The sequence below is a fragment of the Papio anubis genome, chromosome 8 (assembly GCF_008728515.1).
Source record: "Papio anubis isolate 15944 chromosome 8, Panubis1.0, whole genome shotgun sequence".
In the NCBI taxonomy this organism is placed as follows: domain Eukaryota; kingdom Metazoa; phylum Chordata; class Mammalia; order Primates; family Cercopithecidae; genus Papio; species Papio anubis.
This window is the reverse complement of record NC_044983.1, coordinates 108,253,857-108,279,142: the sequence shown is the minus strand read 5'-3', so window position 1 is coordinate 108,279,142 and position 25,286 is coordinate 108,253,857. Positions and strand designations below refer to the sequence as shown.

The following is a 25,286-nucleotide window of genomic DNA, read 5'->3' as shown; positions in this document are numbered from 1 at the left end:
CATAAAAGTAAAGAAACGAAGCACACTTGAAGTCAAATATAAATGATATATATATTGGTGTTCATACTCTTGTTTGTTGATGGTATTAAAAGACAGTTTTTGTTTGTTCGTTTATTGTTTACTTATATTGTTTAAATGAAAGGTATTTCTGTAAAGAAAATTAGCATAATAATCACGTAAGAAATATATTTATCTCTAAATATGGACTAATATAAATATCCAAATATATAATTGTATGTAATACCCCATATATAATATTAATATACAATATATTTGCTTTAGGTTAATGATAGCTTTGATGATAGACTCTGTATGTTCTTACCATTTCTGAAGTTTATTTTTCCCCACCAACATGCTGTTTTTTTCTAAGCCAAAATTGGTATTTATTTTATTTTATTTTATTTTATTTTATTTTATTTTTTTTTTGAGACGGAGTCTCGCTCTGCCGCCCAGGCTGGAGTGCAGTGGCCGGATCTCAGCTCACTGCAAGCTCCGCCTCCCAGGTTTACGCCATTCTCCTGCCTCAGCCTCCCGAGTAGCTGGGACTACAGGCACCCGCCACCTCGCCCGGCTAGTTTTTTGTATTTTTTAGTAGAGACGGGGTTTCACGGTGTTCGCCAGGATGGTCTCGATCTCCTGACCTCGTGATCCGCCCGTCTCGGCCTCCCAAAGTGCTGGGATTACAGGCTTGAGCCACCGCGCCCGGCCTGGTATTTATTTTCAAGAAAATAACTCCTCCTACTAATTAATTTGCTGCTACAGAATACCAAGTGCTCTACAGAATGTATGTTGCAGGAAAGTAAGATGTTTTTGGCCTGTGTTTCTTATTAGACTGCTTTACTTGAGCATATTTATGCAGCTTCTTACCAGTTGCTCAGCAACCCTTCCACAATCAACACCATAATAGTCTTTCCTCCAGAATGGCAGCCCTTCCTAGCCACCCACACCTTCTTTACACCAGAGCTGTTAATAATGAACCCTACTCTTCCAGTTACGTAACAGTCATATAAATGCCTCAATAAAAATCACTAAATGATCTTATGGCAAACTTCACACTTCTCCCCAAAACACATATCTCTAAAATTTCCCCAAATATTTTTTGTAAGGAGAAGAAAACTTAATAATAAACTAATTAAAGTGGAATAGTTAAACAATTACTCTAGTATGGCCCTCTATCTACCAAAAAGTTATTTGTCTGGTTATGAGAGAATAATTTTGGTGGGCTATACTTAATTCTTAAGAACATCTTTTTAACACCATTGAGGTACACAGAGAGAAAGATGTGGGGGGTAAGGATAGTTTCTTGGTTCCCATTAAATCATATCACATATATAAAAGCAATCTTCTATATATTTTAGGCAGTAAAGAACATCTACAATTAATGAAAAATGATGACACTTCCTTAGGCCCCAAACTTAAAGGCCAGGCACTATGGAATAAAACAAAGGATAAACAGGGATACATTCAGGTAATGAAGATAGCTGTGACCCAGGGATATGATGAGTACGTTAGGATAAAGACCACTCTTATTTTTTCTTTCAATCATTATTGGTATAAAAGGTAACCCCATCCACATATTTTCTTTACTTTTCTCTATTCTCTTTCAAAATAAACAAATACTATCATTGTAAAATACAGGTTTTGTGTTTTTGGAAAGAATATTGGGAGATAGAAGAAACAGATAGGAGAAATGATACTCTCATTTTAGAAAACATAAATGAAGAATTAATTTCTATGTGTCGGATGTTTCTTCCTCTTTTTCATACCTCTATTCTAGCACAGGAAATATAAAAGTATGTTATAAATATGTTTTGCATTATTTGGGTGTATCTAAACAGATCAAATTCTTTACTTATGTTTATATCCTGAAAAATAAATTTTACCATCAATAAATATTAATTAAATACAAAAGTTTGTATTATTCAGAAAGAAGATACTATATTTAGACATTTTTACTAATTTATTCTCTCCTCACATACTTATCAAATATTCAGTTGGAAATAGGGGATAAACCTGTGTAAGACATGCTCTCTGCTTTCAAATGATATTAATAAGGCAAGGATTGTCAGAGAAAACAAGGCTATGAAAATGAGGTGCTCCTGACATGACATCTTGAAATAAAATATTCTTCCATGAGAGCTGCCAGCTGTTCCACAAGATTTTACGTGGAAATAAATGAAACAAGTGTGTGTGAAGCTTCATTTTGTTTGTTTAGGGGAATCCCAGAACGACAAATGCTTTTACTCTAGTTAAGAGATGACAGGTGTCTCAACAAAGAGATCTAAAAATTCAGGATTCTGGTAGATAGTTGTACAAAGATGTAGAGGGACATCCTGTTCTTTTCTCTTCTTATTGTGAAATGTAACAATGCTGCCATGAATCTTCTTTTAAAACCTAGGTCTTCAACATTTATTGACATTTTTGTGACTTTATAAGACTATTATATTCAGTTACACAAAAATAATTCAGTTTGTATTGTGTGAAATTTGTTTCTGCAAGTGGTGTGTGATTTTGTGGATTTGCATATCTAAATTTAAAAATGACACCTATGATGCACTGCTACATGTCAGAGAAACTCCCAAAATGCATAAAAAATTAAAGTGATACTACTCTGAACTTTAATTCTACAAATTTGTCTTAATCAACTGGGTGAAGCAAGAAGTGATCTTTTGAGAGAAGGATACTATCTTCAAGATTCTTAAACTCTGTATTTAAAATAGCTTTTCCCTAGCACACTCTTACTACATTTTTTGTACTAAGAAATGAGATGTCTATCCATGCTCCTTCTTAGGGCAAAACTGTGATATTTAATATAGCATTCATACATTTATGTGTGTGTATTGTTTTGCCATGGTTGACCAAAATTGTAGTCTCCTTAAGTCTTTCTAAAAGTTTTGATATTTCCATATTTCATTTAAAAAGGTATTTATGGTTGCTTGGCATGTGTGTTTATTAAAATTTCTAGCAATTCATAATTTGAGATCCTTATCTTGCATATAAACATTGTGGGATAGTGTATAATTCGTTAATATTTGTTTTACAATCAGTAATTTAGTCACAAAGTGATTTTAGTAGATGTACCACGACATTTACTGACAAATTTTACTATCGTCAGTTTCAGATTTAATTGCAAATATATTATTTATTTATTCATTCATTTTGCATATTATATCATCAAGGCCACTTGTATATGATAAATGACAGCAAATCCAAGTGCAAAATTTAATACTGGTTTCCTGTTTAATGATTATAAACTTGAATAAAATATATAACATAAAAATAAACATATATCAATATGTCAGTAAATTCAGAAAGGTTATATGTATTTAAACTCAATTATATTTTTAAATTAGCATTTACCCATTTATTTATCCTTAATCTTAGAAAATCTGTTACAATGAATTACTGAATTTTTTCTTACATCACTAAGATGAACTTCTTTTTACTTTAACCTCTCAGAAATCTGGGCACAAGTGACAGCCAATTTTGCATTGTCATTTCATAGTTTAATTGCTGTAGTTTTTTCCTTAGATATGCCTCTTACAATCTAGACTATATTGTATTATTGAGTAATATATTTTAAGATTTTAATCCTATGAAGTTTCAACATAAATACAGCATTTTGATTTGAGATCAAATTTTGTAAGACCAATATAGATATATATTTTTTGAAAATTATAAACTAGTTCTTTTCCGGGATTCACTTAAAATTCTCCTAGTCAGAAAGATAATTTTATACTTAATAACAATTAATCAAAGGTAAAACATTTCTATTTCTCCTACAGTTTTAAGGGCTACTTCCAGTTAATCCATCTCTTTTCTAAATTCCATATTCATAGTTTGTACCCATCTACCAGTTTAAACTATTGAATACTAGGGTAGCCAGATTTTAAAATACTGAAATTAACACTTTTTAAAATGCAAAATATTTCAATTATTTTCGCAGCTAGCATATGCTTAATGAAAACTGTGAATTTTTAAAAATGTAACAAATCAGAGCTTTGTTTCACTTTACACCCTCATATTCAGTTAGTTTACAAGTGTCCTCATTTATTAGTATGTTTTCCTATAAGTTTCACAGAAGTCATATTAAAGAAAAGAAGAAAAAATATAACAAACATTGAATTACATATGCTAATGACTATCCAGATGATGGCTTGAATCGAATTAGTCATAGTACTTAGACTTTATGTTGGTGTTATTTGTGTATACACAGTTTTTATTTTGGATGTTTTAATGTTAAACATTTATGGCATTTTACTTTATTACGTATCACAATGTCACAAAATTATTACTATTTTGTTAAATTTCCATTCAAATGTTTCATATGAAACACTAAAATTAAAAGAACAGAATATATTAAACTAATTTACATACAGTAATGTACTAAACATAAGTACCTAGAAACTTCTTTGATTATGCAGTTATTTTTACATGTTCTTATATATTTTGGGTCATCCACGCATATCTCTAGCAATATATTCTGCTTTTTATTTTGGTAATGAGTTAGAAAATAATTACAAAGAAACAACATAAAATTGTAAAACTATAGGACAAAAAATTTAATCAAAATTTCATCAAAGTTCAAATTCTATCATGAGGTATTATTTGGTACATATTTTGTTGAAATTAATAACTTTCAAATAATTTTTGAAAACACATAATAAAGTTTCAAATTTCACATTGTAGCATTACTATTAAATAAAATTTCCAACTTACATGTGTAACATGATTTTCCATCATCATAATTTCAAAGATGACATCTAGTTATGACATAGTGAAGCATGTTTATATATGTAAATCATTTTTATTTTATTTTTGTTAGTTCAGGAATATTTTGTTAAATAGTATTATTAAAATTATATTTCAGGTATGTTTTCATATTGTGAACATCTTATTTTTAAATTTTTCTCAAGTAACTTAATGACAGGGTAATCTAATTGTGATAAACTACACCTTGTATATATCATTTGATGTCAAATGAAGAATGAGCTTTCTGAATGTACATTTTCTTCCTTTGAGTTTTATGTCTTGTAATATATACATTTAACTGTGCTATCAGACAATGCTTACATAATTGTATAGCATACTTAATTTTTTTCATAAATGAAAGTAAAATATCATTTTAACATTAGATAGCTATGTGTATATTTAATATTGAATTATTGCTATACATAATTCTAAGGCTTTTTCCAGCATTGGCAATTACTTAATAAAATAGTTGTGTACGCAAAAATTTTGAGTAATTTAAAACTGTTAAGTGGTGAATTTTGACAATTTAAAAGTCCGTGTTTCATACACACCAATTTAAAATATTACCAATATCAGTATTTCAAATAGTTTATATTAAAATAAAATGGTGAATGCAATATATGACATAACTTTATGGTAATGGATGACTTTATTACCTTAAAAAGGAAATCAGTGTTATTTCTTTATAGTTCCACTGTATGTATCAAGCACATCTAACTAAGTTTAGATGCATTTATACTTTCTGTAAGCATGAGATATATCCCCTTTTAATTCTACACAATTTTGAATATTCTACGTAAATCTATTTTATACTAACAGACTAAACTTTTGTTTGGGAAATAATAACAAAAATTTTGAAGTAATTATTACTTATGCAACTTAATGTTCAGATTCCACACTTTTTCAAAGTGATGTTTTTGAAAGTTAAAACCAAAATTTTATGTTTCCCCTGCTTTGAAATTGCTCTTCATTCTTGTCACTGCTTGAAATGTGACTTTTGCATGGCAAAAATTATAATCATATTCCATTTGTGAAATGTATCTTTTTATTATTGCTAATTTGATTTTAGTCCTATTGAATTCATTCTTTATTTATTATTTCGTCTGATAAATGTTTCTCGAGCATCTACTATGTGCCAGGCAATGTTCTAGGAGCTAGGGATTCATCAGTGAAATCAATATACAAAAATTTTAGCCTTCAGGAAGCTTGCATCCCAGTATGGTGTGGAAAGAATATGAACACACTATATACGTAAAACATAAGAACTGTTTAGTAAAATACCTGGTTGGAATACATATCTGGTTAGATTATGATTATTAAATAAATTCTGAGGTTTAATGCTTTATTTCAGCCTTAAACACTGTCCTGCATTTAGGTTAAGGGAATACTACAGAATCATCATCACTGTTGGTGGGAAGTATAGCTCTTATGCTAAATATTTTAAGATTGGAACTGCTAGAAAACCCTGGGTCTAGACATTACCAAAGACCAGTTCTAATTCCAAAATTTGGTCTGGAACTGTGTTTATCCCCCGAAGTCTTCAAGAAAGTGGGTGTCTGGATTTGGTCTGCAGGTCTTGAGTGATTAGAGAAGCAGCCTAAGCCCCCTACGCCTGTTCATAAGGATTATCTCAGATTTATTGACTCAAATTCAAGAGATTATTTGAGATTAATCATAATGAATCTGATGGAATATGATAATTTAATCCATCCCTTTAGTAAAGGTAGGCAGGCTCAGACATGTGACATAGTATAAATTCCATTATTTCTCATAAATTTATCTTATAATTACCAACATATGTTTATAGTTAATAGTTTCTTTTATTAAAATTAAACCTGAAAGTTGGGAAATTATGATGAGTTTATAAAAATATTTAAGTATTAGTTTTTACTCTGACTTCACATTCCTCTCAAAAATAAAAGGCTCAATTAAACTCCCTAGGCGAATAATATGGATCAAGTTTCATAGTAATGAGCACATGAGCTCATCGTGATGTATGTATGAAACTGTGCATCACAAATGTACAGTTTACCATGAGTTCAATTACTGTATTTTAATAGTGCAAGCATAGTTATTACTTAACTATGCGATTAAAAATTATTATCAAATATTAACTGACTAAATATTGCAGTCTGATTTATATAACCAGTGTGAACTTCGTAGATTCTGATCTATGAAATAGGTTATTCACAAAATAACTTGGATAAATACTGAATAGAAGCTTTCTGATTCATGCTTAAAAACATATTAAAATATTTAAAATAATTTGATAATCATCATACCTTATTTACTTTTGGCTCTTTCAAAATACAATAATCATTTAGTACTTCTGAATTTCTACATCAAATTCAGATATGATGACTCAACCTGGAAGAATTAGGGGCGGAAATGGGCTTTTCTGTTTGCCTATGCATGAGGGGCTCCAGGTTTGACTTCCTTTCTTCCTTTTTGAATTTAAGGCAGAAAGCAGAATTATTAGTGCTACTAATCACCTTCCTACAGCAGAAGAGGAAAAAAAAAAAAAAAAGAAAGGCAGAGTATTCTCAAACCATATTGACATTGCTTTTATTTACTCTTTCAGAATGGTTAAAATATCCCTATGCATTTTTATCTAAAATAGCTAATTAAACATTGGTAACAGAATTTTGAAATGTTGAGAAGAAAAATGTATAAAAACATATACCACTCATTGGCTTTAGAAAATATTCAGAAGTTTTCCAACCGGGATCTGACTATGATTCCTAATTAGTAGCTGCAACTCCAAAATTCAATAATTTTTGTTGTTGCTGTTGTTGCTGTTAAGGACTTTAGTTGTCAAGGTCCTTTTAAATATACCCCCATTCTATTTTATGCTTCTTTTATAAAGTTACTTTTTTCATTATATAAGTATTATGAACCACTAAGACCAACCTTAAAAAAAAAAAAGTAAAATGAAAAAGCAAACCCTAGTTTGACACTTTGAATACATACTTTTAAATTATTAAAAAAATCTTTAATTAGAATAAAAATGTGGTAATATTATATGCACATGCACATATATACACACTATGGAATGCTTATGAGATATTTAGAAATTCCCAACCAATAGTTACAACTAGTGTGTATGAATTAAAGTTCCATGCTGTTTACTAATAGTTAATTTTCAACCACTTCTAAATTAAATAATTTGCTTAATTTTATTTAGTTCAGAATTGGTTAAACTACAACATTATGTAAAAATAGTAAAACTTATTAACTGATTTTTAAAAACTCAGTAAATTCTAAGGTACTTAGAGAGCTCACGACAAATGAGGTTAAGAAAGACATTGTCATATAGTGGTTATTTTAGTGTCTCATTTTTCCCCATCATTTGTTTTCATTTTGGCTTTGATTTTAAATTCTCTTTTCTTCACTTGCTTGTCTTAAAATACAAAATTTTGATGTTTTTCCCAGAATTTCTGAAGAGATATGGCAGACTATTCAAAGCATACTTTTGAGAAAAGTGTGGTTACCTAGTTACCCATTCCATCAAAACCTGACACTTGCCAGGCATTTGTTGCTGAAATTCATCTGTAGATTTTTTTAGAAGATTGATTCAGGGCCACATAAAGGGTTTATTCTTTTACCTGCTCCCTTCAATGTATTGCAGTTAAAATGTGGTGTATTTTGTGTGTATATCTATCCATAGAATGGTTGATACAAACAAACCAACAGATCTAGTGTGCTTCACAATTTACTGGCGTGTTTGTGTTTTGCCTCTTCATGTTGATTATCCTTAAGGTAATAGAAGAGAATATGACTGATTAAACTTATCAGAAAAAATAAACAAAATTTAAAAAGAAAAAGTTAGCATCTAGTGCTACTGTGTCCCACAGGTTCTTCTACATTGACCCACACTACCTCCACTGGTGAGTTAGAGGAGCATAACAGGACTACCACTGGTGCTCTTGCTGTTGCTAGCACACCTGCAGATGTTACTGTATCCAGTGTTACAGCTGTCACCATCCATAGACTTTCCGAGGAACAGCGAGTGCAAGTTACAAGTCTCAGAAATTCAGGTCTGGACCCCAACACGTCCAAGGACGGGCTCTCTCCTCATCAAGCAGATACACAAAGTACCAGGAGAAGACCAAGACATGCTGAACAGATAGAAAGAACTAAAGAGCTTGCAGTTGTTACTCATAGAGGTATTGAATGTTATTTTACTTGTGCCCATTTAGTTACAGCCAAAGCTATATTTTGGTAATGATTCTAATTAGAGAATGAGTGGAAAGAGAGCCAAGATGTAGAAAGCAAAAGAAAAAGTTTGCAGTAGCTGAAAAATATGGATAGTAACACCGAAAACTGGAATAATTTGAAAGCATAGAAATTGAAATTTAAAAATAAGTCAAAGTCAATGCAAATGTTGGAGAGGGAGGGGGAAAAATTTGAACAGACATAATTCATAAACAGGACAGTAAAAACAAATACCAAATACTTATTATTATTCCATACCAGTTATGATGTTCATGAAACAGGAAAATAAAGTAGTCAGTTTTGATTAATAAGTGCATATATTTACCCATAGATGATTTATCCCATGTAGTAATTTTTGGCGTTTGCATGATATTTTTATGTTATGCAAATGTTAGTTAGTACTTGAGAATATGTACAGTTTGATTGGGAAACATAGAAATGCTATGTCTGGTGATCATTTTACATAGCTTATTCTTTGCCTGACCCGTATGATTGCATTGAAAGATTTCCATTTTGAAAAGGTAACAGCTATTCATTGATATTATGGCTCCAAAATTTAAGTAGTCTTTAAGTATCAAATTTATTTTTAGAGAAAAATGACATAAAACCACATCATACATTGGTAATTTTCTACTCAATTAATATAAGCCTACCTTTTACAAAATAAAGAAGTCTAGAAAACACATTTTTCTGTTTCTTGGTGGCAAGTGTCATAGAGAAGTTTAGGAAAAAAATTCAATGTAGTGTAAAAGAATAAAAGGTCTTTAATTATATCAATATATGTATCAGTAAGAACATTAATTGAACATATTTCATGTATAAAATATCTGCTACATTTCAAAGATATCAAAATATTTTCTCTAAACTGACTATGGTTTTTGTAGTGTGATTAGGAATGGTTTATACAGACCATGATTTAAGTAATGGGGAGCCATTCAATACTTAGAGCACAAGAAGGATAGAAATCAAGACATCTTTACATACATTAATTGAAAATCATACAAAAATATCTCAGAAGTTTGTTTCCATTAGAATTTGTACTGAAAGTACTTACTTTAATTCTCTTTAACGAGGCACATTCTAAAATGAATTTTTAACTGGTAATAGTCTTCTCAAAAATATTAAATCAATATCACCTTGATTCCGTATTCACTTTCCTATTATAAATATTCATTCATAAGAATATAGGGACCGTGTTAAAATTTTGATTTGCACAATCAAGTAAACAGTTTTTGTCTTATTACTAGAAAATTTAAGTAGGTAAAATTATATTAAAATGTTAAAAAAGTATTTTTTCATTCTCTTTGGAAAACTTCACGAGCTAATATTGGTAGGCTACCTGGAAATTATTATTACCCATCATATAGAAGGAGGATAATTTCTGACATAAGTTTATCGTAAAACCAACTAATAATACTATTTCTGCTTTAGCCAAAGTTTGCCATCAAGTGGTGTGAGACACTTTGTGGTTAAAAATTAAAATTTTATATAACTTGGAAAAATAATTCAGACTGAAAATAGAAAAGGTGATAGTCAACTATTAAATTAAATTAAATAATTTTAAAATGGTTCCATATAAAATTTTTAAGTTTCTTCAAGTAAATTTTAATTAAGCATCAAGAGTACTTCCTGGGTAGATTCCAAATCAGTGCTCAAACTTTCCCCGTTGTTATCATAAGCTCCTAGCGCTGTTTGAGAGATTGGTACCTGTTTTACCTTTCCCCATATTCTTTACAAAATGGTGATTTTGAATTTAATATGCATTCAGTGGTGCCATGTACTTTGGAAATGTATTCCTCATTTATTTTTTAAATTAGATGTAAAACATTATATGGAACACATTTTTAATGTATTCATCATTGTTGATAGTGACTTAAATTGTTACACTTTTATCACCTATCTCTTTTAATTCAAATTGGTTCTTCTGTTTCTTCTTCTCACTACTATTTCAGTGATTTTGGTTTGCTACTTATCTATTACACTCTAGACACAATCTCTTAGTATTATGGGCAAAAATATCAGTGTTAACAGTAGAGGAAACCTATTATTCTATTGCTTAGGGTTTACTAAAGTTCTCAAAATATAGCTATGCCCTTAGTTATGAAACTATCTTCTAAGACTTGATTACCAGCAGGTCCAAATTTCTAAACTGGAAATGGCTGACATCAAACCAGTATTATTTTGAAAATAATAATTTTGGCTCAGACACAATGACTAAAATCTTTACTCAGTACCAGATTCTGTTCTAGAGGAAATAAAGATAAATAATGCATGACCCGTTCCTGCAGGACACTGCAATAGAGTCGAGGACATAGAGAAACCCATTCTAGTTGTACAAGATAGATTTTGTAAAATGAATTCTGATCAAAGTACTAAAGAAGTTATAGTGTGTATGCAGAGAGTGAGCCTTTTAAGTTACTTTTTCAATAAGTTGGTAAACAACCCAAAACTATTTTTTTTAGATATTTCAGAAAAAAAAAAAATTGTACTCTTCTAATCTATTATCCACAATGTAGTTAAAATGAACTTTTATAAATAAAAATCCAGTCATCTAACTCGACTCTTTTAAAGCTTTCAGTGATTTCTCAATGCCTTTAAGAGTAAAGTAGAGACTTGGTGAGGACCCACAGAAAACTACATGATCTGGGTTTTTTCCATATTTCCAAATTCATCTCATGTAACTCTCACAATCACTCTATTATTTTGCAAAACACAATTTATTTTAATTAGTCAAACACTGTATTCTTTTCTCCCTAAAGGTACTCTGAAAAGCTAATCCTTGTTCCTTTTAACCACATAATTCTAATTTCCTTTCCAAGATTTAGCTTAAATTGTTACCTCTAGGAAGGTTAGGTATTCTTCTTATAACTTGCCATTGTTATAAAAGGCATTTGTAATCATCAGCCCTATAACTTTTCCTGTAATATTTAAACTGTCTGAGAACAAGGAATGGATGCGTTTTATTCATGCTGCATTTTCAGTACTTAGTACAGTTTCTGACCAATAGATATTTTTAAAAAATAGTTGTCAAACTAATGAATAAGTATTTACAATTTCACTTGCTAGAAAATTCACTTAAATTAAAGGCTTGAAATCACCTTCTTCAAAATAATGAAATCTCTACATATTTCAGTGTTAAAGGTAACTACATTTTGTCACAGTTATGCCAGTTTTTTAAAAATAAAGGCAACAATATCGTCATTAATCCATAATAATATATTGCTTTTATTGTATTAGTAGTTCAAAATTCACAAAATGGAACTGGATATAAAGGCTTTGCTTATAGCCCCTGAACAATTATAAAATCAAAATAATTTTATAATTAACCATTAGAAAATTATAAAGTCAAAAATGTCCTATGAAAAATATTCTAATGGATATTATTTTGCTAAAGTTAATTACAGCGTAAAACAGAAATATAAGAGATTACTATAGCATAGGTCCATTCGATGTCTGCAAGTTCATGCTATTTTGCAGTACATAATAATTTAATATTTTTAATTTTTTAATTCACATTACAGTTAAACTTTCAGTTTTAAAATGTCTTTTGATCATTAATGGTTCCCAATTTATCTATTTTTATAAACTGGGGCATATATTAATAATTGACATCAATATTATTATAAACACCTAGAAAACATGGATTAGACACAGTATTTTGTACTTCATGTGTATAGTCAATCACTATAACTATTTTATTTAAATAACAACTGTAAAATTAATGAATAATCTGGAAAAACTTGAAATATTTCTCAAATGTATTTTCAGTTCTTTATAGGGTACCATTCCAATTAATTTTCCTATTGTATTATAGTTAAAACATCAATAATTTAAATTATCTTAATTTTTTAAGGTTCTACTTTTTCTCAGTAACAGAAAATTATTTCCAGTCTCCTCCATTTGAAGATTCTTTGTACATTGAGATAAAAAGAAGCAAAAGAGAAAGAAAATAAATAATGTTGGTTTAGATCTCTTAAAAATGCATATTAACACCACACCACACTTTGCTGTATATGTGTGCAATAGTCCTCAAAATGAGAATTTAATATTTATTGACTGAATTTTAGTCCACCTTTGCCAACTACTATGTGTGAGAGTTTGTTCAGGTCAAATGAACAATTATAGCTCAATTTTTATATTTGCAAAGTAGTTTTTGTAGTATCATAATATTACATCAGGGTTATTATAAGCATTAAACATAGTAATGATCGGAAGTGCCTTAAAGTCTTAGGTATTTTCTCCCAATGGAAAGATTAAAAAAAAAAAATGCTTACTATCAACTTTGAGTTTTGGTCAAAGAACTAGGCTGAGACTATACTTTGCTCCTTGTTAGCTTTATGATCTTGAGCAGTAAGTTCAATTCCCAAAGTCACAACTCTAGCTAAGAACACCTGCATCATAGGATGGTTGTTATTTTCATTTTATTCACAAAATACGTATTGACTCTTGTGATGTGCATGACATTGTACTGGATAGCAGGTATATGAGAATGAACAATACAATCTATGCCATAGAACAGTCTACATAACTTTAAATAAAAAGAATAATCACAAATTTATTATGAGAAACATTTGCATAGCAGCACTTTTAGAATGTTACTGAATTACAGTAGAGGGACTAACAACCTCTAAATATGAATCAAAGAGCGCTGCTCAGAGAATATTTGAACTAATTATTGAAAGATGAGGCCAGGCGTGGTGGCTCACGCCTGTAATCTCAACACTTTGGGAGGCCAGGGTGGGTGGATCATGAGGTCAGGAGATCGAGACCACCCTGGCTAACACGGTGAAACCCCGTCTCTAATAAAAATACAAAAAAATTAGCTGGGTGTGGTGGCGGGCGCCTGTAGTCTCAGCTACTCGGGAGGCTGAGGCAGGAGAATGGAGTGAACCCAGGAGGCAGAGCTTCCACTGAGCCAAGATCCGGCCACTGCACTTCAGCCTGGGCGACAGAGCGAGACTCCATCTCAAAAAAAAAAAAAAAAAAAAGAAAGGAAGAAAAATGAATAAATATTTGAAACTAGTAGATTATATTTATGTTACTAAGACTCATTGAAAATGGTTTGAGTGGGTATTTAGGCAGAATAGCCTGTAACAAAAATAAATAAATTGTTTACATTTGAAGGAAGATACACATTAAGATAAGTAAGCTTAAAAATAATTGACTTTTTATTTACAAAATATCCAGATGTTTAAAATTAGATAACATATATCTAGTGACATTTGTAAATTCATCAGAATAATTTGCTACCTTAGCTATAAGATCTCTTTTGATATCATTTAATATTTAACTTAAAAATCTTTTTCAATAATCCCTAAACTCTAAAGCTTGATTTTATAGACTTAAGGAATTTACCTAACGTTGACTTGAAAATAGCAAAACCTATGTAATGATATGATTTTAGAAATGATAAGTAATTTTTCCTGTGTTTCCAGAATTATCTATTTTAGAATTAGATGGGAACTTACAGATCATCTAGTACAATATCATTATTTTGTAGAGAAAATTATGGCCTGGCAGAGACCGTATAAAAATCCAGTCTTAGACTAGTATTGATAGTCCTAGACTAGTATTGATTCATTCAAGATTCATTTAGTGTCTGATATGTGGTCTTTCACTAAGTGATGTTAAAGTTGAAATAACATAGATTATAAGCACAATTGGGTATCTTGTCTCAAGGAGTTATTTGTCATATTTTATTATGTTAAATAATAATTAAGATGTGTTTAATCCACTCTATTTTACTTCAGCATTGCTTTTCTTGGAGACCTTAGTAGAATTATATTTCTACTATTATTTTTTCAATATGTGGACAAGTTCTGTCAGCTGTTAAAGAACAGTCTTGATAGTTGCTGTTTTTAAGTACAAAATTTGGATATATTCTTCTGGGAATGTTTTCATATACACATATAATAATTATTAATTATTTTTATTGGACTTCCCAATGGGAATTTAACTTAGATAACTACAATATCTTACAGAATTAAATGTGTGTTATGGAGCTTTTATAGACATTACTACTGTTTGTTTTGACATAGTATACTCAGTTATGCCACAGTACATTTAATGCTAATGACCATATCAGTGGAATATTACTTTGGTTAATAAAGTTACATGAAATTATGTTGAATTGAGATTGAATATGTTACAGACTTTTCTCCTCCCAAACTAGAGCCTAAAAGAAACTCTAACAGTTTTTAAATAAGTACATTATTTATTATTCTTAAGTTTAAGGTAAGAACAGTTAATTCAGCATAAAACATTTATTTTAGGTGACCACTTTTAATCCAAAGAAGCAGCAATTTTTTATTATTACTATAATTTATATTGTTTTCAAGTAAGCTCATCTGAATATTTATAAGGCTCAACAAAAATAAGAAAACAGCAAACGATTATACACATTTAATATTCACATTAAATTGCCAGTTTATGTCAGAAGTTAAGATTACTATGTAACAAATTTGATTCAATAACTGGTGTAACACTCTTCTACCTCAAAAACTGCATTGTGTGAAAGCAGCAATTTTTAGGTGCCTATTACGTGCTCATCACTAATAGGCTATATTATTATGCATAAAATATATTTTAAGTGTTTTCAAGTGTTTGCAAGAAACTTACACTATTTTCAAATATTCTATTAAGACTTTTATAAAGTATAAATTTCTAAATCTAAAACATGTTGTTTTTAAAATCTTAATAAGCATTATAACAATGAGGGAGTTAGTTTATGAGTAGTCATGTAAATATATTTTTATGGATACTAATGTATGCTCAGCAAGTAATCAGTTATCAGGGTTTTATTGTACATCTTATCTTTCACTAAGCATGTGATGAATTCAAAAGTATGTTGTATAGTCTCTATTCCCAAAGGAAAAGTTTGGAGATTAGATTATAGAGAAAAATTATAGGTCAATTATAAGAGAAAGAATTACCACAAAACAAGTATGGCACGTGAGGAAGGATGAGGTAAAACTGGCTTCAAATGCTTGATATGTTGTTCTGTGTAAGAGAGATTAAATCTGTCCTCTGGCATAGGTTGTAAAATTTAGTGTATGGAACCATAAGACAGTGCAAAGCAATTTATTATAAAGAAGACTGATCTAACATTCAGGTTTTTTTTTTTTTTTTAAAATATAAATTGTGTTCTACTGGAAGCAGTGAATTCTCAAAGTCATTCAAGCATAGATTGTAATGGACAAAGTGGGTATTTAAAAATGACTAAAGCATCAAAGAGTATCTTAATAATATGATTGTTACTGTCCCTTTTAATCCTAAAAGTCTATGACTCTATAGAGAGATATTATGTATTAATTAATGTATTTGCGATCACTTTATATTCCCTACTGGTGTTGAGCTGACATGTACTTATTTTAATGATTATTTATAGCCAATGTGAAAAGAAACACAGAAGTGGCCAATGCTACCATCAAGGAATTTAGAGATTAGCAATGTACTTATCTCATTAAATGTGAAATCAGCCACATGTACATTTTTTTTTTTTTTTTTCTGGGCCCAATGCCCACATTTGTGCCTTAAGTTTGAAAGCTTCTTTATTTGGAGGTCCAGTCCTAGCTGTTCTTTTAAGCAGTGTTATTTCTAACAACAGATGACAGTGCTATTCTTACTCTCTTCACCACCACATTCTACTATTTATTTATTCACTCATTTTTCTATATTCTTTCTTTTTTCTTTCTGTTTTTCTTTTTTCTCTTTATTTCTTTTCACATTTTTCTGTTCCATATTCTTTTCTTTTAATTTTTTTTCTTTCTCAAAATATCCACTGAGTGCCAAGCTGTCTTCCAATTGCTGGGTATACAGTATTGAACAAAACTTAGTAGACCCTGGTTTATTGAACTTATATTCAAGTAAGAAAGAAAAAGACAATAGACAAGTAAATAATTGTCTGATGGTAAGATAGATGGATTCCTACCTTAGTTTGGATGGTAAGGAAAGGCCTCTTTGGGGAGTTAAAATTTAAACTGAGACTTAAATAACAGAAAGGAGACAGAGACGCTCTTGGAGTTATGCTTTGCAGTTTCTCAGAGAAGAAAGCACACCAGGAAAAGAAAACAGTTAGTTATAAAGAGCTTGAGTTGTAACTTGAGAAAAAGAAAACCCACTAATTCTGGTACTCAATGCGCGAGGAGGAAAGTAAGGTAGATGAGGTGGGAAATATAGGTAGGAAAAACACCGTTTGACTTTTAGGCCTTAAAAATGAGCTTTATTTTTATCTAAACCATTGGTGGACTTTAGCAGGGAACATGTATTACCAAATGTAATTTTTAAAGGAGTCACTTTAGCATGAATTTAAAGAAGAAATTTCAAGTGAATAGGTGCAATCAGACAAAACAGTAAGATATACAGAAGTGCAAGTAACAGTTGATAGTTATGTGGAATATAGGTCTTATAGTATGCTTCTCAAATTTCATTGTGGACATGAATCATCTAGTAGTCTTGTTCAAATGCAGGTTGTGACTTGACGGAATTGGAGTTGGAGCTGAGATTTCTCATTTCTAACAGATCTCTAGGTTTGCTCACACATTAAGTAGCAAGAACTTAGATGAAGATGATCATCATGGAGAGAGAACAACATTTATCACACAGTCCCAACACTGTCTATTCCTCATAGGATTTTTGTTTTCCACTAGGATAAAAACAATGTTGACAGGCTATCTCGGATAATATAGTAAAAGCTAAACTTTAATTCCATAAGAGTGACTCAAATGGTGGGAAATTTATGACTGGAAGGGATATTTTAAGGCAGATGGATTTTCTGAATCAATATTAATGACAATAATTAGTTTTGGCAACCTTTAAGAATGGCTGAGCTATTGACATTCATTACGGTTTTACTGGAAAGATCAATAAAGGAATAGATGAATAAGAAAATCAATACCAAGTCAAATTTTAGCTCTAAATTTTAAATTTTACCCTAAATTCAATACTTTAAAATGGTTGTTTTTCAATGTTTCAAATAACAAGAGAAAAAAACATCAGGGTTTAGCTTCTCTTTACTTACCATGTTTCAAATCCCTGAAAGGTTAATAGATGGAGATAAAACAGTAAAAAATAAATAAATACATAAATAAATAAATAAATAAATAAATTTTAAAAAAGAGGAAAATAAAATAAAGAGAAAAAAAAGAAAAGTATGCAAAAGTTGATTGCCGAATCAGAAATTCTCAGGAGTTAATCTTTAAGCATTGTTTTCTTATTTTATATATATGGTGAAATTATATTTGTCTGCTTGAATTCCCAGGTCTTTATTTATAAGACTAACTAATGTACTTATTTTAATAGCATCTTTAAAGCATAACTAATAATAGACTCTAGAATTTATAACTTTAAAAAAATTAACTGGTTTTATAGAATTCTTATAGAATTACTTAATTTTATTCATTTTATTTATTTATTTTGGATGTGAGAACTTTGACATTGGTAAAGTGAATACATAAAATAGGGGAATATCAACATTTGGGGTGAAGAATTACATATAAATATTGATCATTGTATGCTTTATCAATATCTTGCCATACTTTTTGTTTACTTTTTCCATTGTTCTCTTGACTTTTCCCTAACTATGTTACTTAATGGAAAGTTGTGTTCAATGTTTATAACTATGGCTATTTAATAATTCATGTTCAGAAATGTACCAGTTTATGATTTAAATACATATTTATTGAATAGCATCCTTATTTTCTATCCATTACCTTATTTCATCACATTTTTGAAATTGTCAAAGCAATGTCATTCATAACAGTGAATACATTTTTATATTTTTAATTATTTTACATTTTGTTAAATAAGTTGTCTTTAAGAGGAAAGAAGAGAAAAAATAAAATGTTAGAATTTACTTGTTAACAGGTTTATGCACTTTTAAAATGTATTAGATAAAAGTACTCAGAATGTCTGAGGACTTGAATGACAATATTAAACAATGAAAGTTAATTTTATTCACAAATGTCAAATCTGCAAGTAACCATTTTAACATTTTTATCCAATGCTACCCTTCAAGCCATGCTTTTGAGTTAGTCCTATGTAAAGATTTTAAGAATTTCTGATCTCAGTGTTCTTATTTCCTTTGAGTAGTACTTTAAGGAAACCTTTTTTTTTTTTTCAGATTTTCAACCACTTTGTTTTGTTCACCTGTAACCATTGATCAGATATCTTGTCAGCTTATTATCATATTAACACACGATTTCTCATTTTTAATAGAATGAGCAAATAAGGAAAGATAATAATATGTACTGAATTGATCAAAAGGGAAAGCTTAACTTTAAAGATCAGAGATGAAACAGTTTGCGTGTAGCTGATTTCCCCAAATGGTTACCAGAGCTTGTTTTACCTGTGAATGAGATGGTCACAGTGAATGTGACGTATGTGACTTTTAAATCTTTTTCTTTGTTAAAATATTTTGAAGGGGCTAGACTTTCTATTTGTGCTCAAAGCTGATGCCAAAGCAGACTCCTCTGCCTTTTGGAATATGAAGAAATGGTCCTATGTAGAGACATTTTTATCTTGTTCAGAATTATTTCAGGGCATTTTCACCCACTTTTGCAACAAGCTGCTTTCCTTGCATGTAGTTTTCTAGAGCATATGGTTACCCTGCTGTGCACAGAGTGAAACCACACAACTAATCTTTACAATTTTAGGAAGAGCAGAACCTTCATATATGGCAAACAGCATGGTGTTAGGTTTAGGGTGCATTGCATAGGATATTTTTCTCTTCACAATTACATCATTTGTATTCTAAAGCATGGACTATTGCTTTTTACTGTTAATGCTTGATATTTCTTTATTTAAATTATTCTTCCAATGGTATTTTCTCATAATAGCAAATGAAACTAAAGTGACAGAAATTTATAGATTAATTTTATCCAGAGCCCAGAGATGTTAGAAATTTTTCATTGAGGAGGCTTATATTAAGGGAGGAAAAAAAAGCCTCATCAACTCTTCTGAACTTTCCCTTTAGAAACGAATGCAGCCAAAGATGATTTTACTAAAAGGACTAGATGATGATTTGAATTTCAACTGATTTGAAAAGCAGTTGGCTTTTGCTACACCTTTAAATTCATCTGTTCACACCTTTAAAACAAAGTATTATGAGGCTTCAGGCCATGGGGTTATACTTGGCACTATCATCAGATAAGTGATGTCTTCATTCAATATTAAATCCAGTTAATAAAGCTTTTATGCCTTATTAAGGTAAACATATTTAGGGTCAAATATGGTCAATTACTTAAAATTTTATATTAAAATGAATAAATTAGGATAAGGTACACTAATTGCATCTATTTACGGTTTTCTGAGACACATACTTGAGAGAGTTATGATTGAATATATGGAATTATGTTATCTATAGTCAGGTGGTATAGATGATAGTATTGAAGTTTTAGAGTCAAATGAATGACCATATTTTATTAACATATTGATAACCTTGGGCAATTAATTTAGCTCTTCTCTATTTCCACATCTTTTAAAAGAGGCAATAATTTTACATGGATATTTTGTGACTTCAATAAGACAGTACACATAGAGTGCCTAATGCTTTAGATGCATAGCCAGTAAGTGATATTGCCCCTTTCTGGATCATTTGCAGGAAGAAAATATACTCTGGCTATATAAAAATCCTGTAAGGTAAAGATAAATGTGAACAAGTTTATTTAAAAAAGATTAGCACAGAGTTTTAAATGTCTTAGGTAGCTCATTTCCTTAGGAAAAAAGAATACATAGTTTAATGAGATATTGATATGGAATACTGGACACAAGTATATACAGTTTGATTTAACACTATTCATATTGCTCTCATGTATAAGTTATACAAAAGTAAAGTGTAACATTCAACTCATCTCAGATTTCTATTAACTCCATATTTTTTCTTGACAGTTTTACTTTTAATAAAATTACTCTTCAATTTCAATACAGCCAACTCATTTAAATTTCTGTTTATCTACTCTATATTTGTGAATCTCTATGTCTCTTACAGACATAATTGCTAGAAAACAGCACAGTTGTGTTGTCTAGATTTTCAAAACATTTTCTAAGAAAAAACTGAGCAATCAATGGTAGGTTGATGAGCAACAGCCAACAGTAATTCTACCTAGATATTATCCTTTGAAGTACAATGGTGGTCATAAATTAAGAGATGATGTTGAATGCAGTATCTGAGATGTAGATTTCAATTACATCTCTAATAATTTCCATGTACCAGTGGTGTATTCATCAGAGTACATTTAGAAACAATAGAATGTTGCCTAATTTGAGGAAGTTTTACTTACAAAGGATTATTTCCAAATGAGTCAATGTAAAGAAACCACAAGGAACCATGTTGTAACCTATAGTAGCGGTAGCTGGGCTGTCATGATTCCCAATTTGTTGGGATAAAGAGAGTGAGATGTTGGACAAAGTCACTTATTGCAGCCTGGCATGAAAGGACAAATGCCCTTTAATTAGGAGTCCTAACAAACTCCAATAATTGCAATGGCAAGGAATCCTGTGGAATAAAAATTCTGATCTTACTTTCCTCCCTCCCTTCATCCTCCTGCTGGAATCCCCCAGAGGTTAAAGGAGTCTGTTGATAGAGTCTAGTGCTTCAAAAGTTTAAATGTTAAGAAGAATCACCTGGGGATCTTGTTAAACTGCAGACTCTAATTCAGTAGTTCTCAGTGGTGCGCTATATTCTGCTTTTCTAACAAGCTCCCAGGTGACGCCAATGCTTCTAATGCAATGCCACAATTTGTGTAGCAAGGATGTAGCCATTCAGATCAAACTTCTGGGCAGAGAACAAGGAGAATAGGGAGAATGGACCTGGAAAGGCAAATATAAAATATAGATGGGTATGATGAGTGTGTTGGCATTTTGAATAGCCATGAAATTAGCGATAAAACACTGCATTAGATACAACCATCAGAACCCATCTATGTTTATTTTAAACAGAATCTAGGCACTGATTAATATTTCTAGTGAACTTTAGTAAAATATAATGACCTGAAATCACAGGGATGACGGACTGTTGTTATCTATTAAAGCAATTCATTTTCTTCTTTTTTTAATGTAATTTTTTCGTAAATTTATAAAATCATTCAATGCACTAATGAAATTCATAGTGGAAGAATATATGCCACTGTCCATAGTCTGAAGAAAGTCATTAACTTTGACTGCTGTTTTTCAAAAAGTTGCTTCTTTCTTAATTAATCTAATTTTAGAAGGCATTATAGTATACATAAGTGATTTCTTACGTTAAGCGCAAAACAAATATTTAATGTAATAATATTTTACCATGAGTAAGAAAATATTAATGTTATCATTTTTCGGGTTACGATTTATAATCAAATTATCTATGATAAAATTAACTTTTGAAATGAAAATACAAATTAGAAACAAAACAAAACAGAAAATCACTTGTATTCTAGAGAACATAATATATCAAATAAAAAAGTCCCAAGAAAGTGCATAAATTAGTGGATATTAACTGTACAACCAAAAACAATTTAAAAACTTAATTTGAAGCTGTCAGAAAATAAAGATTAAAAACAATTAAATTAAGGGCAGACAGTTTTAAAGTGTTAAAAGTATCTGTGAACTATACCAATGGTAACTCTTCCCATATGGTGACTTTTATTTTGCCAATTATAAAAATCTCTAAAGAGAATATAAAAAATTCCACATTTTTCATATAATCCTGACATTTTACAGCATACCATAACTGTAAGACCTGTTACGCCAAGCATTGCGGGTGCATCTGCTGTTATCTGCATAAGTGTTATGGTTTCCTGAATTTGTTCCATTTCTAGGAAGAAAGAAAGCCCATATACAAATTTTAGAGTCTTTATACAATGATTAGTTACATGATTTTTTAGCCAGCTATGTAGTCTGTTCACAGTCTCCTAAGAATTAATAACTTTATCCAATCCTTAATTCCTATGAAAATTAACAAATTGGTTTTATTAAAACACAATGTCTCCTCTCCATACTCACCACTCTGTTTGGTTTTCCAAGTGAAAAATTTACACTTATTTCTTAGCTTAAAATGATTGAAAAATAAGATTCCAAAGATTTGGAAACTAGGTCAACCTCATTTCAACACTGAGACCTTGTAGCTTCAGGATCTTCTTTTGCAAAATAGAAAATGGTCTTGTTAGTGGAGAATCTTGAAATATGTTGAATAAATATTCATATAATCAGTATGATTGTATTTATATGGTTTTATACATTTCTACTAAATTTTCCATTTTGATCCAAGTTTTGGAGAGGTTTCTAACTTTGAATGGAAAAGTAAAATTTAAGTTAGAAATTCAGAGAACATAGATAATTTATTTTGTATATCATCCCTACGTAGTGAAAAAGACATAACACAAAATAGTTGAAAAATTTTTGGTATATTGCATCATGAATCAGAATGGCTTCTGAGACTGACCAGACCTTAATATTATGAATGGTAAATAATGTTAGTACAAATAACTGACATTAAAGATTCTTGCTACATGTTGATTTCTAAATTTATTATCTAATTTAAGCACAATAGTAAAATTATGATCATATATTTTCTTTACCCTAAAAATTGAGCATCACATACATTTTATATTTACACATCATACATGAAAGAGTAAGTGATATGTACAAATGAGCATTGTGGCATAATTAGGAATTTAAGATTTTAAAAAATGTATTGGCTTTTCTGAACCATATTATTTATCTCTAATGGTTTTATAAATGGAGAGTATATTACGATTTTAAATAAATATAAAAATGAATATATACTATTTCCTAATAAACTTAACTAGTTCAATTCCATAATTTATGAATTTAAAAATATTTTAAATCTTGTGTATCCCTAGTATGTTTATCTCTACCAATCAATTTTTCTGTGCTTTAAGAACTTTTTTTTTAATTTTTATTTTTTGTGTGCTTTTTAAAATACTTAGTTGTGCTACTACATTTCTCATCAAATTATAGCTATTGCTTTTCGTTATACAAAGTTTATCTTCATTTATTTTTAACATATTTTGAAATAAAATATTTTTCACAAAGATTTATGAGCTACTTAATATTATGCCACTGAGTTTTCTATTATATCTTCTTCCTATGTGACCCAGAAACCTTATCTAATTGTTGCAGGATACCTCTAGTTACTTTTTTAAAAATTATGCTACAGAAACATTTATAAGTCATATTACTTTCTCAGAAGTTTGTATTATTAATACAGTAGTAAACCTTATATGAAAGATGTTAAAGGAGATACTGCAGGAGTATTGTTTAGTTTTCAGTCTAGCAGCAGTATAGTTTCTTGATTTTTCTTTGTCTAAGGATTACATCAAAGAAGTCATCATTAGCAGTCTCTGTGATAAGTATGTTCTGAAAAGTGTTTTGTTAAGCTAGTACAGGATGTAGAAAAAGAAAGTGAAATTTTTGTACTTGTTGATATATAACATAGAGCCACTATTTACTTATAAACCAACAACAAAAAAGTCATCTTTATACAGTTAAATAATTTTATAACTCCCCTACACATTTAAATCTCTGAAATAGAACTGATAATTCTGATTACATTAGTCTTTCTTTCTTCTCGCCCAAATTCTACTCCTAAATAGCTGAGAATTACATCTCTTAGAACTGAATAGCAAAGTTAGTCAACATGTCCCATGTCTTATAGACTCGGAACATAGGTATGCTAACTCCTAATCCAGTAAGCGAAATGCCAAAAATAGCACACTGTGTTTTGACATTACTTTAACTTCCTAGTCAGTGACTGATTAGTCTTAGTACTCATGTAAATAAATGTACTGTCAATAGTGATATGTGCCACTTTCTCAAAATCAAATACACACACAGAGACATGTTAGTTATTTTCAATATCCAAAACATTAAAAGGAAATTATTTTATTAGTAGTATAGTTTATTAGTTTACTATAAAGTGAAAGATAAGATTATAATTAATAAATTCAAAATAAAAAGTGGGAAACGCACATCTGGGTATCATCAAACACAGTACAAAAGAAGAAGAGAAAGGCATTATTGTACATTTGAAAAGAAAGGTTAAAATGAAGCAAAAATAAACAAAAACATTAACAAGCTACTAGTGACTTACTTGTTCATAAGAAATTATTTTCCTTTTTAAAAGAATTACGATATGATTGAATTATAGATTTATAATACAGCTACTGATACTTCCAAGATACTTTATTGTTAAAATAAATACTACAAGTTTGGAAAAATAAAATAAATACAAGGTTAGAGTATTCCATTCATTTTACCTTCATTATTGTATTAGAATATAATCTAAGTGGAAAATGAGGAGAGCTTCAGAATGTTCTGAAAGC

The 25,286-nt window shown here is 30.0% G+C and overlaps 1 protein-coding gene across 6 annotated transcripts in view; it reads left to right on the top strand.

Annotated features, from left to right (window-relative positions):
* The window catches only part of CSMD3 (CUB and Sushi multiple domains 3), a 1,287,556-nt gene that overhangs the window by 525,882 nt on the left and 736,388 nt on the right, over positions 1–25,286 (top strand). For 3 of the 6 annotated variants that reach the window (XM_021942876.2, XM_031650136.1, XM_031650135.1), the window contains exon 7: positions 8,607–8,918. The exons of the other annotated variants lie outside the window; for them this stretch is intronic. In XM_021942876.2, the coding sequence (XP_021798568.2) occupies positions 8,607–8,918 (312 nt within the window). The remainder of the gene's footprint in view (positions 1–8,606; positions 8,919–25,286) is intronic. 6 annotated transcript variants of the gene reach the window in all.